This window comes from Haliotis cracherodii, unplaced genomic scaffold (genome assembly GCF_022045235.1).
Source record: "Haliotis cracherodii isolate W230 unplaced genomic scaffold, xgHalCrac1.p SCAF_8, whole genome shotgun sequence".
In the NCBI taxonomy this organism is placed as follows: Eukaryota; Metazoa; Mollusca; class Gastropoda; order Lepetellida; family Haliotidae; genus Haliotis; species Haliotis cracherodii.
The window spans coordinates 24,773,516-24,791,743 of NW_027266341.1; the positions used below are offsets into that span (position 1 = coordinate 24,773,516).

At 39.4% G+C, this 18,228-nt stretch overlaps 2 protein-coding genes across 2 annotated transcripts in view; one reads left to right on the forward strand and one right to left on the reverse strand.

The window, feature by feature from the left end:
- LOC139449933 (uncharacterized) overlaps positions 1-18,228 on the forward strand; it is a 238,979-nt gene that overhangs the window by 159,209 nt on the left and 61,542 nt on the right. The window contains exon 13 of the mRNA XM_071231546.1: positions 10,287-10,475. Within this exon, the coding sequence (XP_071087647.1) occupies positions 10,287-10,475 (189 nt within the window). The remainder of the gene's footprint in view (positions 1-10,286; positions 10,476-18,228) is intronic.
- LOC139449932 (neuronal membrane glycoprotein M6-a-like) overlaps positions 1-18,228 on the reverse strand; it is a 242,031-nt gene that overhangs the window by 28,277 nt on the left and 195,526 nt on the right. The window lies entirely within an intron of this gene.

The following is an 18,228-nucleotide window of genomic DNA, read 5'->3' on the forward strand; positions in this document are numbered from 1 at the left end:
CACATTGTAACCATGTGGGCAATCGAACCCGGGCATTCAGTGTGACGAGCGAACGCTTTAACTTCTAGGCTACTCGACCACCCCTCACAACAATGAACTCTACAGCAATGAATATCGCATACAAAAGGTGTAACATCTCGTTTATTGTTAATTAGACATGTGTATTGTTGTTGTGAGTTTATGTGACATGCTACACACTGGGGACAGTGCACAAACAGCTACAATTAGAAGTGACCTGTAACAGTATTTTAAGCAGAATTATTAACATAAACATTTACTCATCGGTTTGAAAATACAAAACAGATTGGGAGATTGGGCCCATGGGAGTAAAAATGTATTGAATATCACAGAAAACTATTAATACCTAATGTAGGGCTGGGACGGGTAACTCGGGTACTCAGGTCTGGTGGGTACTGGGTAGGGCCTGGGTACCCACGGGACTACCTGGACCAGTGGTAAGTCACGTGATATATTGTTTAATGACAAAAACTCACTATAGCTCAGTGGTTTCATGACAAGTCGCTAATGTTTGCAATTCTTTCAGATGATGCAGACATTCCTTTGATTTGTATATGTTTGATAAAGATAAGGCTTCAGTGTACACATGATCTGATCATTTGATGCATGTATCTAAATAGTTTTTGACAGGGCTGGGGTAAAACAATTCCCTATCCGACATTTTGTTCCCAAATCTTGAGACCTCCAGCGTGTACCCAGGTAGGGTCATGTAATAGGAGGTCAGGTACCCAGGTTTTGGTTTGGTTTGGTTTGTTGTTTAACGCCGCTCCCAGCAATATTCCAGCTATATGACGGTGGTCTGTAAAATAATCGAGTCTGGACCAGACAATCCAGTGATTGATATCATGAGCATCGATCCATGCAAATTGGGATCGATGGCATGCATCAACCAAGTCAGCGAGCCTGACCCCGATCCCGTTAGTCGCCTTTTACAACAAGCATAGTCACCTTTTACGGCAAGCATGGGTTGCTGAAGACCTATTCTACCCCGGAATCTTCACGGGGTAGGTACCCAGGTAGTAAATTTGGACTCGTCCCAGCCCCAACAGTCTGGCAATATTTTTATTTTTTATTTCATACACTGTAATGAAGCCTATCCCTCCTGAGTAACACAATATGTGTAATAAACAATCCAACATCTACGGAAATAACTGATAGCTTGACATGCACAGAGAATTAAGAAGTTAAACATGTAATAAATTATATGTTGTTGAAAATGCTATTGTCCTGGTATACTTGGATGATGCATTCGTTCCTACCCTCATAGCAGTTTGAATATAAATCACTTGAACAATCAACAACTGGACAACAGGTTGAGTTTTTTTTATACATTATACATTTATATACCGCAGGTATCCAGGTACTAGTATCTTCTCAAATGCGGTTTAATTTGTTCCCCGACCAGTGGATCCTTTCGCATTCAAATTATCATTCTCAACTCCACGGGCAGTATACAACCCAAGCTGCCTAGAGAGTTTTTACATCCACCTCACATATTGTGTACCCATTCCTGCTGGGTGAACAGAGGTACATTTGAACTCAATCACTTGCCCAGGGTGACACCACAAGTTTTGACACTTGTGATAATATTGAGATAATATTGTTTTTGTTTCATGTTGACGTTAACTTTTATTTTTTTTTAATAATTTGCTCACCTGGACATTTTGCCAGCATCCATATTTAAGAAAAAAATGACGAGTGGGAATTGTTTATAGTACCATAAAACACTTCAGGGAGAATGCACCATGAGGTGCGCAGCACTGAGTGGTTTATTCTCCCTGCAGTGTTTTATTGTACAAAAGACAGCGACCACAAGTCGTTTATTTCTTATGTGAGATATCAACATAATGTACAGCATCTTTAAGAATGTTGATAAAATGTACAGGCTTTAAAAATACTTACCCAAATTTTATTAATGATGACTCCCTGAATAGAATCTTACCTCAGAAATGTCGGACAAGTCCATTTTACGAACAGGAGGGTTAAGTTTGGTATTTCTCTCATATTATCACAATCTTCACATTGATTACCTGTACCTTTTCTCCTAAAACTGATCGTCATATTCTCCCTCTTTTGGATGCGATTGTCAGGCCACTGCATTTGTATGCATCGCCCAGCTACATCTATGGGGAGCAAATGACTAGACACTTCCCTCTAAAAATTAATGTGAACCAATATATGACGTTGTCAAGTTGCAAGCGCTTATTCGAATCTCGCGAAATGATCTCATGATAGAACAATGTGAAATAAACCAAGCTTCGTTATTCATTGTCCTTTGCAATTTATCTCATAGCTATCTTACTTAAGGTGATACTGCTTTAATTGTTCAGTTTACGGTCAAAATCCACCAGGAGAAATAAGGATAAATTTGATAGTTTTTATTTCTCTGATCACTCTATCTTTTATGGATCATGAAAATGAATGGATCAGACTACAAAAACATGAAACTAACAGTGAAATAATTTAGATAAAAGTTGATAGATGTATAGCGATCTCTCACAGAAGTAAATACATAGCCATGTTGCTGACAAAAGTAGTTACCATAATGCAAATGTGCAATTGAGTATTTACTTTTTCTCCACAAAACCAACAAACCCCAACAAATGTATCCCTTTTAGACTACTCAATTAAAGTTAAGGACCATCCGATTCTTTCATATTACTATAGTTTATCGTTCCATGCCATGCCAGATTAACTATAGTAATATGAAAAAAATGGGTGTTCCTTAACTACTTTTGAGTAGAATACATAAAAAATATTTATTGTACCTAAGGTGAGAAGCATAATATTAACCAAACAATCTAAAGGGATTGATGTGATTAGCTAACCAGGATAAGGCCTCCAGTCTTGTATAAAAATATATTTATTTTATGATATATCATTTTGCCTTCAACAGAAATTAAAGAAAGTCAAATTATCTGTCACAACATGATTTAAAACTTCTCTCTAATCTCATGGTTGCCCTTTGATAACACATGGTGGAATTTTATTTTTTTAGTGAGAGCCACAGTGTGATAGTGACATTTTGTTTAGTGCACATGACCTGAAGAGTTCTGTGGAATATTCCATGCTTTAGTCCTCTGTGACCTTGACATTTGGTGCAACATAGTGATGAAGACATCCACATGTCATACTTCAACACAGACTACAATATTTATCTATGTTTCATAGTTTATGTAACCTGTGAAGATGGTTTAGAATAGGTCTTCAGCAACCCATGCGTGTCGTTAAGGCAACGATGCTTGTCTATGAGGTGACTAACGGGATCGGGTGGTCAGGCTTGCTGACTTGGTTGATGCATGTCATCGTATCCCAATTGCATGGATCGATGCTCATGATATCAATCACTGGATTGTCTGGTCCAGTCTAGGATTATTTACAGACCACCATCATAGTTGGAAAATTGCTGAGTGCGGCGTTTAACAACAAACAAACAAACATCATAGTTTCTACACTGTTGATATTTTTAAATGTCATCTGAAACACCGTGGTTACTAGCAATACAATGCAAAAGCCAGTGAAATAGAGGTATATGGGAGGACAATTTCATGATGCATTTTCCATGATAAACATTGCTGTTTCTCAGTCTTCTTTGAAATAGTGTGAAGGAACCGAATTCTACTAAAGATGTCAGAATATTTTAGAATGTCTGGTTAAAAATGCTTTTCTTTTCAACATATATTCAGAACTTTTGTAATTTTGCAAAAATAATAATTGACAACCATAAAAAAGATATATTAAAAAAATTTAAGTATCTTTTCTTTCATGTGAGATCACAATTTTCTAATAACATATTTAAACTCTTTTATTTTTTGTAGACTTGAATACATAACAAACAACTAGGTTCCACAAATCTCCATCTTGACATTTTGATGAATTACATGTCATAATTTTTTCCGATTGTCTTTGAAGCTTTAGATTTTATTTTCTTTGTAACTATTTGTACAGAAGTAAATGTCAAGCAGCTTGACAGGTGGTAGACACTTTGGAGGTGTTCAGGGACAGGTTATTTAACAGTGTTTAACAGCGTATCCCTTGCGGATATAGTAACTGGCTTATTTAACTTTCATGGGTCTCATCCAGTTTCATGGTGTTGGGTGATCAGAAATATCACAACGCGGTAGGTTTAGTTGCTGGCTGTCTGTGAGTTAACGACACTGGGCACGTCAGGTGTTAGGAGTAGGTGTGTAACCGACACATTGTCTCAACCTGTTGTATAGGTAAGCCTCACCTGGATCTAACACTGTTTTATAGGTATGTAGATGCCTTGCTGCTTGTCATTATATTCTTATGTACAGGGTTATGCTGTATATGTAAGCAAGGATTATATCCTACCTTGATATTATCCCTGGGGAAGTTTTACTCCAGAGTATACTATAGGATAGGATTAGACACACTGGTAGGGGTTCAAACTCACTGGGGAGAATCATCCTGACACTGGAGAATTTCATCCCCGGGATAAAAAATAGGGCAGGATAATATTCACTTTTATATATAGGCTGTGTTACAGTTTCAGTTTTTATTACATGCTTTTCAGAATTATTTCCAAAACCATATGGTTGGTGATTGAATAAAAACTAAATTAGAATTTAGAAACATATTTTTGAAGTGATTGCTTTATTACAGATTTATGTAATATTAGTATCATATATATAGTATCATACTATATACTATATATAGTATTATATTTTATATTAATATTTAGTGTGTATATAAATATGAAACTTCAATGCTAGAGAATTATCAGTCTTGATTAGATGCTGAAATTGACTCTTTGGGGCAGAAAAGGCAAAAAAGCAGTGACAGTTTTATGAAGAAGTGCACTGAGAATCTGGGACACACCAGGTGTCCTGTCACATTAATTAACAAAGTTGTCTGTGTATGTTTTATGGTTGCGAAGTGGGCTTACTTGTGTGACACTGACTTTTTGAAGTCACTGTGACTCCCATTGCATGGCTTTTTGAAGTCACTGTGTGACACTGACTTTTTAAAGTCACTGTGACTCCCATTGCATGGCTTTTTGAAGTCACTGTGTGACACTGACTTTTTGAAGTCACTGTGACTCCCGTTCTGTGACTTTTTGAAGTCACTGTGACTCCCGTTCTGTGACTCCCATTGCATTGCTGTATTAAGTGTCTGTGTCTCACACTGTGTTACTTTTTGAAGTCTGTGTGAACACTTCAACCACTTGGTTACCCCATCACGCCTTCGTAATAGTAGAATCAACCAAATACATATAAGAAACAGAAGGGACAGTGTAGTACACTAAGCTCTATTGGATTATTAGAATGTGGGGCCGAATTCTGGTTTGCCCCAAATTTATTTCTAGGTTTGTCAGCACCATACCTTGATCATAGTTTTGAAAATATTGAATAGCTCAGATGCTTACACTAAAGTAGTGTGTAGAGTTGTGTCCCTTAGCCATGCCAGGATCTACAGGTCATGGGTTTAAATCGATTCACCTGAACAAAGATCTTGGCTAGCCCATTCATCTGCTCATGGATTCCACCAAAGTGGTAAACATCTGTGACCTGTATCACTTTAGGCTTTCCCCCCACTTTTACCTGACACTGACAGCTGAATTCTGTTCAAAGCAGTGTTAAAACCAACTCACTAACTCATGAAATTTAACATGCAGTAACTATGTGTGGTATGAAAACTACCAAATTAAGCACATTTTGGCTTTTTTTAATGTTTTTGACCCTCCTATGTTTTTTCATTATGAAATAGTATTGATGTTTTCTTGCATACAAACTTGTGTTAGTCATGTTTGCGGTTGTTAACCCATGTCACACTTTGTTTAGAAGAATGGTGAGCTACAGGACCTTATGATGCCATGGGACCGCCTCCGTGGTCTTGTGGTAGAGCGTCCGCCCGGAGAGCGGAAGGTCCAGGGTTCGATCCCGGGCCGCGTCTTACAAAAAGACGTTAAAAGATTGTACTTGTTGTTACCCTGTCTGGCGCTCGGCATTAAGGGGCTAAAACAAGGACTGGTCGGCTCGGAGTCAGTATACTGTGTCTGAGTGGGGTATTCATGTTAAACTGCGGCATGGTATCTCAGTGTGCTAGCACTATAAATCGGCATCAGTCCGGACTAGTACAAGCAGCCACACTTCGCATGCACGTCGCTATATAAGTGCAATAATCTTGGACGCGACGTTAAACCCAATTTCACCTCACCTCACCTATGATGCCATGTTTTGTCAAATCCTTGACTATGTTGATTTAAAGTGCAGGGGTTAATGTTTTCCCATCAGAGACAAAGCCTGGATTCAATTCTCTTCGGGATATATGAATATACAAGCAGGCATAATTCCAACCATTCAGGAAAATGTTGCACATACACATGTTTATAATAACAAAATAGGGTAAAAAGTGTAGTTTGGGGTGAAACTAATATGGTTAAAGTCTGTGATGTCTAGGTATTAAAGGGAGTTAGAACTACATTTGTTGTATTCCCAGAACTATCATATGAACAGCTGTGGGCGTGAAGTGGCTTTCTTTTGGATCACACATCATTATGTGTAATTCCTGAAGTCTAAGGAGGATCAGACAGGTGATGGAATAGGTGGGGTGGGGTGGAGTGTGGTGGGGGGTTCTGTGTGAGGGTCAGGTAGGGTGTTGCTGGGAGGTGTCTGCTTTTCTTGCTACACATGTATGGAGAGTGTCAGGATATGTTCTACTGTCCTGGTGATAGACCCCAGGGGGTTCAGGGATCAGTAAGGCTCCAGACTATAAGATCTGTATGTACTTCTTGTTCTGATGATAGACCCCTAGGGGTTTTGGGATCAGTAGGATCTGTACATACTTCCTGTCCTAGTGATAGACCCCAGGGGGTTTGGGATCAGTAGGACTCCAGTCAGTCAGATCTGTACATATACTTCCTGTCCTGGTGATAGACCCCAGGGGGTTTGGGACCAGTAGGACTCCAGTAAGTCAGATCTGATGTACTTCCTGTCCTGGTGATAGACCCCAGGGGGTTTGGGACCAGTAGGGCTCCAGTGAGTGAGATCTGTATGTACTTCCTGTCCTGGTGGTAGACCCCAGGGGTTTGGGACCAGTAGGACTCCAGTCAGTCAGATCTGTACATATACTTCCTGTCCTGGTGATAGATCTCAGGAGGTTTGGGACCAGTAGGACTCCAGTCAGTCAGATCTGATGTACTTCCTGTCCTGGTGATAGACCCCAGGAGGTTTGGGACCAGTAGGGCTCCAGTCAGTCAGATCTGTACGTACTTCCTGTCCTGATGATAGATCCCAGGGGGTTTGGGATCAGCAGGGCTCCAGTCAGTCAGATCTGTACGTACTTCCTGTCCTGGTGATAGACCCCAGGAGGTTTGGGACCATTAGGACACCAGTCAGTCAGATCTGTACGTTCTTCCTGTCCTGGTGATAGACCCCAGGGGTTTGGGATCAGTAGGACTACAGTCAGTCAGATCTGGGATTTGTATTCAGATCAGATATATTTACAGCTACAACTTCAAAACCAGATATTTTTTAATTAAAGCTATGAGTCAAAATATATTTTTCTCAAAAATATTGCAACAATGTTGTTTTTTTTGGCAACAAAATATAGCATAATTATTTTATTCAAGAATTTTCAGGGACAATTTATTTTTTTTCTATAAAAGGTCAGGCACACCCCACATCAAATCCACATATTACTGTAGAGGGATATTAGGAAAATACTCACTATCTTGACAGTTCTGCATTGAAGTATCATTATTGGTATTTAACTTTTTCAAATATGTCAGCCAGATATGGACAGAATGTCGATCTGTAAGTAAACATAAAGCTTTCTAAGTGATAGTATGCCAGCTTTTGTGCATATTGATAAATACAATCAAGTCCCGTTAATCCGACATGGTTGGTTGCATATGATAATGTCGGATTAACAACTATGACGTATAAATTAAATTAAGTATATGTAGTATCAACATTCGTGATAAAAAATCAGACAACTACACGATAGATTACGATACAAACACGTAATGAAAAATGAAAAATGAAATATTCATATTGTTGTGTTACATTGTTAGCGGAATATATTTTCTAATCATGCAACCTCAAAGGCTTAACACAAAACAAATGTTACGGACTGTATGACTTATTCAAAATGATTAACGAGTGTCTGATCAACAAGACTTGACTGTATGTTTTCATAATCCAATTCTGTAAATTTCGAACTCTGTGACATTTCCTGGATACAGCCATACAGTGCTAGGACATCACGCAACAAAATGTCTGTCATGTTACAATATTAAAAAGTCACTCATCTTTGCGAACGTGTCATAACCTTAATTCCCCGTTTGTTTGATGAAACACCCTATCTTTGACGATTGGACTTTTAGTCTATTTTTTTTGGTTTCGTCATTTCAGAGATAGATTAGCTGGCTCAAATGACATTATGTCATTAGAACACTCCCATGCACTACAGTTCAAGTAGTGCAGTCATTATATAATCTGAAAAAAGAGAATAAAATCCATATGGAGCTCTTAACAATATCTACTTTCAGGCTGAGGCAATCTTGATTTGCCGAATCTTTCTAGGCCTAAGAGCTGTTTGTAGTATAAAAAATAGTGAAATTTCACTTCAAAGAAAACAAGATCACTCTTAACATATAGAATTGGAAATAAGATCTTATTTACCAAAACATATATATTCATGAAAGATTTCAAATATGAGAAATGAGCCTGTAGATATTATGATAATATCAATTACATCAGCAAGTTGTAGAGATAGACACACATGGTTTCAAGTATCTTCATTTAAGTTCATGTGCACGTAACCAAAAGGTTCTGTTCTATTTGTGTGGAGTCAAGGCCCAGTGTGTTGATATATGTACTGTAGGCAGTGCTTCTGAAGAGGAGCAGCAACACTGAAATATCTCTGTGTTCCCACAGGGGCCCATGTAGAAACAAAACATCAAGGGTGAGAATAGAGATATGTATGACTAGTTGCAGACAGAAAGACAAGGGAGGACACTCTTCTCTCATTGATATGACCATTATCAGTACATTACAGTCTTGTATTCACTATGTTCCTTCATCATAGAGGAGACCGACTCCGTGGTCTAGTGGTAGAGCGTCTGCCCAGAGAGCAGAAGGTCCAGGGTTCGATCCCCGGCCGCGTCATACCAAAAGACATTAAAAGATGGTACTTGTTGTTACCCTGTCTGGCGCTCGGCATTAAGGGGCTAAAACAAGGACTGGTTGGCTCGGAGTCTGTATACTGTGTCGAGTGGGGTATTCATGTTAAACTGCGACATGGTATCTCAGTGAGCTAGCACTATAAATCGGCATCAGTCCGGACTAGTACAAGCAGTCACACAAACACACACACGTACATGCACGTCACTATATAAGTGCAATAATCTTGGACGCGACGTTAAACCCCATTTCACCTCACTTCACCTCATCATCGAGGAGTGTTGTGTATACAGGTGTCACGTGTTAATTCCCAAGTTGAAACGCAAAGGTTTAACCCCGAACATGGTCGTCCTTGAATCCAGGAAACAGTGTTGCAAGCAGACAGAAAAGTCACTGTTTTCAGATAGTCATCCCTCTGCCCTTGGCAAGTAGATAAATCTCAAGTTAGGTTGAGCCAGCCTTCTAGAAACTGCTACATTGAAGCGTCTCGAAGAAGCTGTAATCCCCCAGAGATTGATAACAGTAAACCAGCTAATCACAGCAGAGCTCAATGTACTGGGAGGGTAAGGAAGGTATCAAGCGCTTGGGTGGAGTTTGGAGAGTGCACAGCTAAGGGAGGTCACTCTATAACTAACAAGATGCTGTTGGCTGCTAAGTATAAAAGACCTAGCCACAGCAACAAAGGCTTGATAGTTGACAAGCACATTAGTCTACTGCTACAATAATCATAAGAAATAAACTTGTAACATATACTGTCACATAACAATTCTGAAGTCTATATAAAGGACACCAGACATTGTCTCATGCTGCACCTGGTATCTTCACTATTTGATAGTAATTCATAAACACATGCTTATGATATAATCGGAATTCTTCAATAGACTCTGCTTTTAGCATATGATTATGGAATTCATTTAGTTGTTTTTATTTATCACACTCTAACATTGATAAAATCATACTATTGTGGTGACCAAATCATGAATTAAAAATTACATCTACATTATATAAATCTTTTTGGGGTCAGATATACATTTTCAGATAATGTTTTAAGTCATAAGCAAAACCCAACTGAAATATAAATACTTTTGTGGTTTTGAGTAATTTAACCTTTGTCTCCAGAGGTTGCACAAGTTGAAGATCACTCCGCGAGACTGGATACCAGGTTCAGACCACACCGACCATGAAAACACAGCAAACCTCCCAGAGTACGTGATCTGCAGCCCCGACCGACATCGGCCCTCAACTGCACTTGCACTGCTCACAGCCAACCTCTACCTTCCCAACATTGCCGACATCATGGCAGCTGAGGTGAGTGTCGACTTGTCCACGTGATCCTGTGACTTGTGATACATGTGAAAACACTTCTGTAAGGGAAAAATATATGTGAAAACATTTGACCTTTTTAGCACTTTCTTAATTCCATAGCCAGCTACATGCAGAAGCAGAAAGGAGAGAATGAGGGCGAACATGGCAGGGTTACCTGGGACCTGGCAGGTTGATCATGACAGTATGGCAAGTTTCGCATGAGGGGAAGCAATAATGTATTGCCAATGAGGCCAACATGTTGTATTGCCAATGAGGCCAACATGTTGTATTGCCAATGAGGCCAACATGTTGTATTGCCAATGAGGCCAACGTGTTGTATTGCCAATGAGGCCAACGTGTTGTATTGCCAATGAGGCCAACATGTTGTATTGCCAATGAGGTCAACATGTTGTATTGCCAATGAGGTCAACATGTTGTATTGCCAATAAGGTCAACATGTTGTATTGGCAATGAGGTCAACATGTTGTATTGCCAATGAGGTCAACGTGTTGTATTACCAATGAGGTCAACATGTTGTATTGCCAATGAGGCCAACATGTTGTATTGCCAATGAGGCCAACATGTTGTATTACCAATAAGGTCAACATGTTGTATTGCCAATGAGGCCAACGTGTTGTATTGCCAATGAGGTCAACGTGTTGTAATGCCAATGAGGTCAACATGTTGTATTGCCAATAAGGTCAACATGTTGTATTGCCAATGAGGTCAACGTGTTGTATTGCCAATGAGGTCAACATGTTGTATTGCCAATGAGGCCAACGTGTTGTATTGCCAATGAGGTCAACGTGTTGTATTGCCAATGAGGTCAACATGTTGTATTGCCAATGAGGCCAACATGTTGTATTGCCAATGAGGTCAACGTGTTGTATTGCCAATGAGGTCAACATGTTGTATTACCAATAAGGTCAACATGTTGTATTACCAATGAGGCCAACATGTTGTATTGCCAATGAGGTCAACATGTTGTATTGCCAATAAGGTTAACATGTTGTATTGCTAATAAGGACAAACATGTTGTATTGGCTATATTGGCAAACACGTCGGATGCAAAAGCTCTTATATTGATGTAAAATAGATTTAGCACCTTTTGGCCAATAAGATATAAGGATTTCTAACAAGGGGGTCATCATTAACGTTTGGAAAGCAACTAAAGATCTGATATATGACTAGGGATGACTATTAGATGTGATGGTCATTAGACACAAACACAAGACTCCACACCACAGAGAGAGATATTCATTATTAATTCAATTGGGGGATTAGTGTGCAGACAGTCTGTGCTTGCCAGCAGTACTCTGGTTGACAGCCTCCATGTGACGTCATGGTAAAAGCTGATTAGTTTCATTGATTCATTCAGTTTCGAAGAAAAGCCTTTTAATGAGATTATTAGCGAGGTATTGATAATATTTTATGTATGTATTGATGTCTTCCACCTAAAGGGAGGCGAGACATATTGTTTTTAGCTCAGTTCCTGTTGGCGTGGGCGTCAAATTCTAGTATGATATGCATCAGAAAAATTTACCTTTGCAATTCTTGATGTGAATAATTTACAATCAATAATTCAAATGGTTGATGTTCTCTAGATTTCTGTTCATTTTTGGGTGGCACGGGTGGCCCAGTTGTCTAAGGTGTCGCGATTCGCTGTGCAGAGTTGCGTCCCTTGGGCACGCCAGAAACCTATGATTTTGATTTCACACCGCTTTTAACAGTATTCCTGGTCATATCACTGCATGTCAGCTTAATGTTGGAGGAAAGCCTGTAGTGATGCAGGTCTCAGACGTTTACCACTTTGGTGAAACCCACGAGCATGGGTATGGTGCTGACAAACCTAGAAACATAATTGGGGCGAACCGGGATTCGAACCAACAATCATAGGTTTTTGGTGTGCCCAAGGGACGCAACTCTGCACAGCGAATCGCGACACCTTAGACAACTGGGCCACCCGTGTCACCCAAAAATGCCATTGTTAAGCAGGGCTGAATAATGAACATGGTACAGAATACATATGGTTGGTGGAGGATTAACAGTATCAACAATTGCATACATGAGAGAGATTAACATGAGTAGGTTAAGTCATAACAACTGAAGGATAATACTGTAACAACATGATGGACAGAGAACATGTGATGAAAAAGCCAATTTAGCAGGTTACCAATTAAACAGGATTAAGTATACGTAAAAGGGGTGATTATTGCTTAATGGCCAGTATTGTAAAAGCAGGCTTAAGGGGATCAGTTGGTTACAATATGTGACCTGACTGGTTGTGTATCATCATACCCAATTGAGCCATCATGCTGTCAACCACTAGTTTTCCTGTGCCAGGGCTTGATGCTCATGCTGTCAACCACTAGTTTGCCTGTGTCAGGGGTTGGTGTTCATGTTGTCAACCACTAGTTTGCCTGTGCCAGGGGTTGATGCTCATGCTGTCAACCACTAGTTTGCCTGTGCCAGGGATTGATGTTCATGCAGTCAACCACAAGATTCTCTGTGTCAGGGGTTGGTGTTCATGCTGTCAACCACTAGTTAGCCTGTACCAGGGCTTGGTGCTCATGTTGTCAACCACTAGTTTGCCTGTGTCAGGGGTTGGTGTTCATGCTGTCAACCACTAGTTTGTCTGTGACAGGGATTGATGTTCATGCTGTCAACCACTAGATTGTCTGTGTCAGGTCTTGGTGCTCATGTTGTCAACCACTAGTTTGCCTGTGCTAGGGATTGATGTTCATGCTCTCAACCACTAGATTGTTTGTGTCAGGGTTTGGTGCCCATGCTGTCAACCACTAGTTTGTCTGTGCCAGAGTTTGGTGCTCATGCTGTCAACCACTAGTTTGCCTGTGCCAGGGATTGATGTTCATGCTCTCAACCACTAGATTGTTTGTGTCAGGGTTTGGTGCGCATGCTGTCAACCACTAGATTGTTTGTGCCAGGGATTGATGTTCATGCTGTCAACCACTAGATTGTCTGTGTCAGGTCTTGGTGCTCATGTTGTCAACCACTAATTTGTCTGTGCCAGGGATTGATGTTCATGCTCTCAACCACTAGATTGTCTGTGTCAGAGTTTGGTGCTCATGTTGTCAACCACTAGTTTGCCTGTGCCAGGGCTTGATGCTCATGCTGTCAACCACTAGTTTGTCTGTACCAGGGGTTGATAATTTCCTGCAACACCCCCTCCTCCCCCATTTCATCTCACCTATGGGTATACTATTTATAAGATGAAGTATAAGCAAAACAGTGATATAACAATACATTGATACAAAATACCCGATACATGTCACACTCCAGCTTGTTCCTATTCTGTGAAACAGAATCAGTACAAACTACTCTTGTTATACACATGAATTATACTCTTGTTATACGCGTGAATTATACTCTTGTTCTACACATGAATTATACTCTTGTTCTACACATGAATTATACTCTTGTTCTACAAATTAATTATACTCTTGTTATACACGTGAATTATACTCTTGTAATACACGTGAATTACACTCATGTAATACACGTGAATTATACTCATGTAATACACGTGAATTATACTCTTGTTATACATGTGAATTATACTCGTTATACACGTGAATTATACTCTTGTTATACACGTGAATTATACTCTTGTTATACACGTGAATTATACTCATGTAATACACGTGAGTTATACTCTTGTAATACACGTGAATTACACTCATGTAATACACGTGAATTATACTCATGTAATACATGTGAATTATACTCATGTAATACACGTGAATTATACTCTTGTTATACACGTGAATTATACTCATGTAATACACGTGAGTTATACTCTTGTAATACACGTGAATTACACTCATGTAATACACGTGAATTATACTCATGTAATACACGTGAATTATACTCTTGTTATACACGTGAATTATACTCATGTAATACACGTGAATTATACTCATGTAATACACGTGAATTATACTCTTGTTATACACGTGAATTATACTCTTGTTATACACGTGAATTATACTCATGTAATACACGTGAATTATACTCTTGTTATACACATGAATTATACTCTTGTTCTACACATGAATTATACTCATGTAATACACGTGAATTATACTCTTGTTATACACATGAATTATACTCTTGTTTTACACGTGAATTATACTCTTGTAATACACGTGAGTTATGTTTATTGTGTGACCTTGAGGCACCTGTGACATTGAAGAGAATACAGACATGCTTGAGTGTTGCATTAAACCCCTCTGTAGCAGATTTAATGTCATATTGTTATGGAATTATCGATCCAATTATTGAGGCAAAGTTCGCTCTCACCGGAGCAGACAGCCTCCTTGAATAATAATGTTATTAATCATACATTCTGTCCAATGACAAAGTAATCTCTGTGTAATGTAGAGACGAGTGAGCAGGTGTGATTATTTACCACCGTGGGAAGAACATGCAAGTCATTACATGGAAACTCTGATGCAGGTAGCTGTTAGGTTGGGAAACATGTCATTGATTATCTTGATGCTGGTTTGGATAGGTCATGCGATTGTAGTGGCCATATCATTTCTGATTCCCTTCATGGGATTCAAACCATGGACCTGAGGACAGGCACCTTGTCCACAGGACCAAAGTGTTCAAACCTGTCCAGAAGCTGAGAAGGTATATATGGATGTCATCTGTGGGTTGATTCCTGCCATGCTTCATGCTCCACCGTCAACAGAAGGCACATCCTCGGCTGCATAATAGGGTACTGAGAAATTATTTTGCTCAAATGTTTTATGCATGTGGACCTGTGAAGATAAGGGGTAAAATAGGCCTTCAGCAACCCATGCTTGTCGTAAATGTTGACTATGCTTGTCACAAGAGGTGACTAACGGGATCGGGCTCATGATGTCAATCACTGGATTTTCTGGTCCAGACATGATTTTTTACAGATCGCCGTCATATAGCTGGAATATTGCTGAGTGCGTCATTAAACAACAAGCAAACAAACTCAATGCATGTGCTCAGCCCCATGTTTGGCGCCAGTAGAGAGACCATAAAATTTCTGATTCTCACAATGGGATCTGAACCAGAGACTGTCAGATCCGAAGTTGGACGCCTTGTCCACATGACCAAAGAGTTTAACCCAATCAACAAGTTGACATGGTACGGATGTCATCTGTGGGATGTCTCCATGCCCTGCTACACACTGTTAAGGCCTCCTCTGTATTGTCAAAGGTCTGGCAGCATTGATTAACCAACAAGGATTCTTCAGGATGGGGTGGGGGGAGGGACAGACAGCCATTCAAGGCGCCACAACTCGCTGGACAGATCCGGTAGCCATGACACAGGCTTTTAATATGGATTCACATCTGAGACTTGGCTTTTGATTCGATGTATGTCAGGATATTAAATTTGCTTGTGGGTTTCACCAGTGTGGTAAATATCTAATACCATCGCTTGCTTCTCTCCCACTCCCACTGATCTTGAGGTTGCGAGAATCTGTTTCTAGGTTGCAAATTTGAGGATTTAAGTGAGAGTGTTTATGTAATGTGACAATCATGAGAATCAGATTCGGTTGATGCTCTAACTCGACACCATGTTCCAGATGATAAATATGTTCTCCATAATTCTGCATAAGGCTATGCTTTTTTTATTTTTAGGATTACAGATTTTTCAGCCCAAAGTCCAGGGTTGGAGGAGGGGAAAAAAAGGGGGGCATTTTTTTAAATGCAGAATGCCTCTGGCATACTTTATGCACATATTCTGTGCTCAAAAGGCCTCCATTTGTGATAAAGCCCCTTGTAACAATAAAAAGTCTACCACTTACAACACAGACAATTGTCAAGGGAGGCCATTTCATGTTCGGCTTCGAGATCAACAAAGATCAATTATGTATCTATTTACTAGTTTACAACGGTAAATCATATGTTTTTTACTAAAAGGTGATGATAACAAATAAAATAACTGACTATGCGGCTATCGGTGGGGGAAAAAAACGGAAATTTGATTATTTAAAACAAAAAATTCTCAGCAATTAGAGTCGGCGGGTCCATAATCCGGAAAATATATAAACGCCTGGCCTTATGACCTATAGTTGCGTCAGGTTTACATGTTTAGAAGGCACATTCAGAATGGCAAGTGAATTCCTGGCTCAGAATCAACTGCAAGAACAATAGCCGGACATCATCATAATCATCAAGTTTTCACTTCCTTGGTGCTTAATCTGGACGTCATGAATTTGTTAGCTTACATTACTTTTATTTAAAACGAACTTAAGTTGAAAATGCATTATTTAAATAATGTGATAAACTTAACTTTCATATGTATAAACAGTAGGATTAAACCTTTCAAAGGGTGTATTACATGTAGTAGCAAAGATGTTGTACAAGCAGATACTTTCCTTGATAAATTCACACACATGAGTCTCTGAAAACACTGTCACAGTAAAAGCTTCTGGTTGACTGGTGTTGAAAGGGTTAATAGACATTAATGCCATTGGTCCAACAATGTTTCTGGTGTAACTTGCACAGCTCTTTAATAGTCTGTGTTAAATATGTTTCAGATATGGATATTCCATAATATTCCCTGACAAAATTTTCACACCCTGCCCGTACCTTTAAACTTTTTTTGAGAAGATCAAGTGTTGCCCAAGGCCGGAAACAAATTTGATTTTTTATTGCTATGCCGACCAACAATGTTGTGAGGGTGTTTTCCTGTACCAAATTAGCTTTTTCTCCAGTGTGTTTGAAGTGTTTTCTGTGATGTTGTCGGCAGGGGAGAAAACAATCGTTCACACATGTGTTATTCCGAAGTGTCAAGGATTTGAAGTAGATGAGAGCTAGATTTAATTCCATTGGTGCCAGAACGTTAGCATGTTTTTGTGTAGATTAGTACAAGCTCAATATGCAGATTTCAAAGAACACTAATTATTTTCAGCTTAACTGGAATTTGAGAGGAAGAACATATGCTTCAAACATGTTTTGTCGAAAACATTATCTTTATCGTAAACTGTAGGTTTGTTTGTTTCTATGATTGATGTTAATGCCACACTCACTATGGCCTGGAAATAATCGAGTCTGGACCAGACAATCCAGTGATCGATATTGTGAGCAATGGTCCAAGCTGCTGGGTACGAAAACACACAATTAACCAAATCACCAAATCACCAAGCCTCACCACCCGACACCTTATCCAGCATTGGTTGCTGAAGAGTAGGCCTAACCTGGCATCCATGTTAAAGTATAGGTTTGTTTGTTTGTTGATTAACGCCGCACCCAGAATTATTCCAGATATATGACTGCGGTCTGTAAATAATCGAGTCTGGACCAGAAAATCCAGTGATTGACATCATGAGCATGGATCCATACAAATTGGATACAATGACATGCATCAACAAAGTCAGCAAGCCTGACCACCCGGTCCCGTTAGTCGCCTCTTATGACAAGCATAGGTTGCTGAAGACCTAGTCTCTGCCCAGATCTTCACAGGTCGTGTAAGCTGTAGGTAATATTAGAAGAAAGAAAGTCTACAAAACATTATGAATTTTAGTTGCAAGATTCAAGTACTATTTGTGTTATAAACATGAAAAATTGATTATGAATCAGTGAGGGGATACTCAGACTTGTAAAATATCAGTTTCAAAGAGTGGAAGGAGACTGTGTGAGAAGTCATTCAGATTGAAGAGAGAATAGCAGTCTTTTTTCAACCAATCAGAAACAGTAGTCATTTAGTGGGTGTGGCCAAATCTTCTTTATGTTTGGAAACATAAATGTAAAAA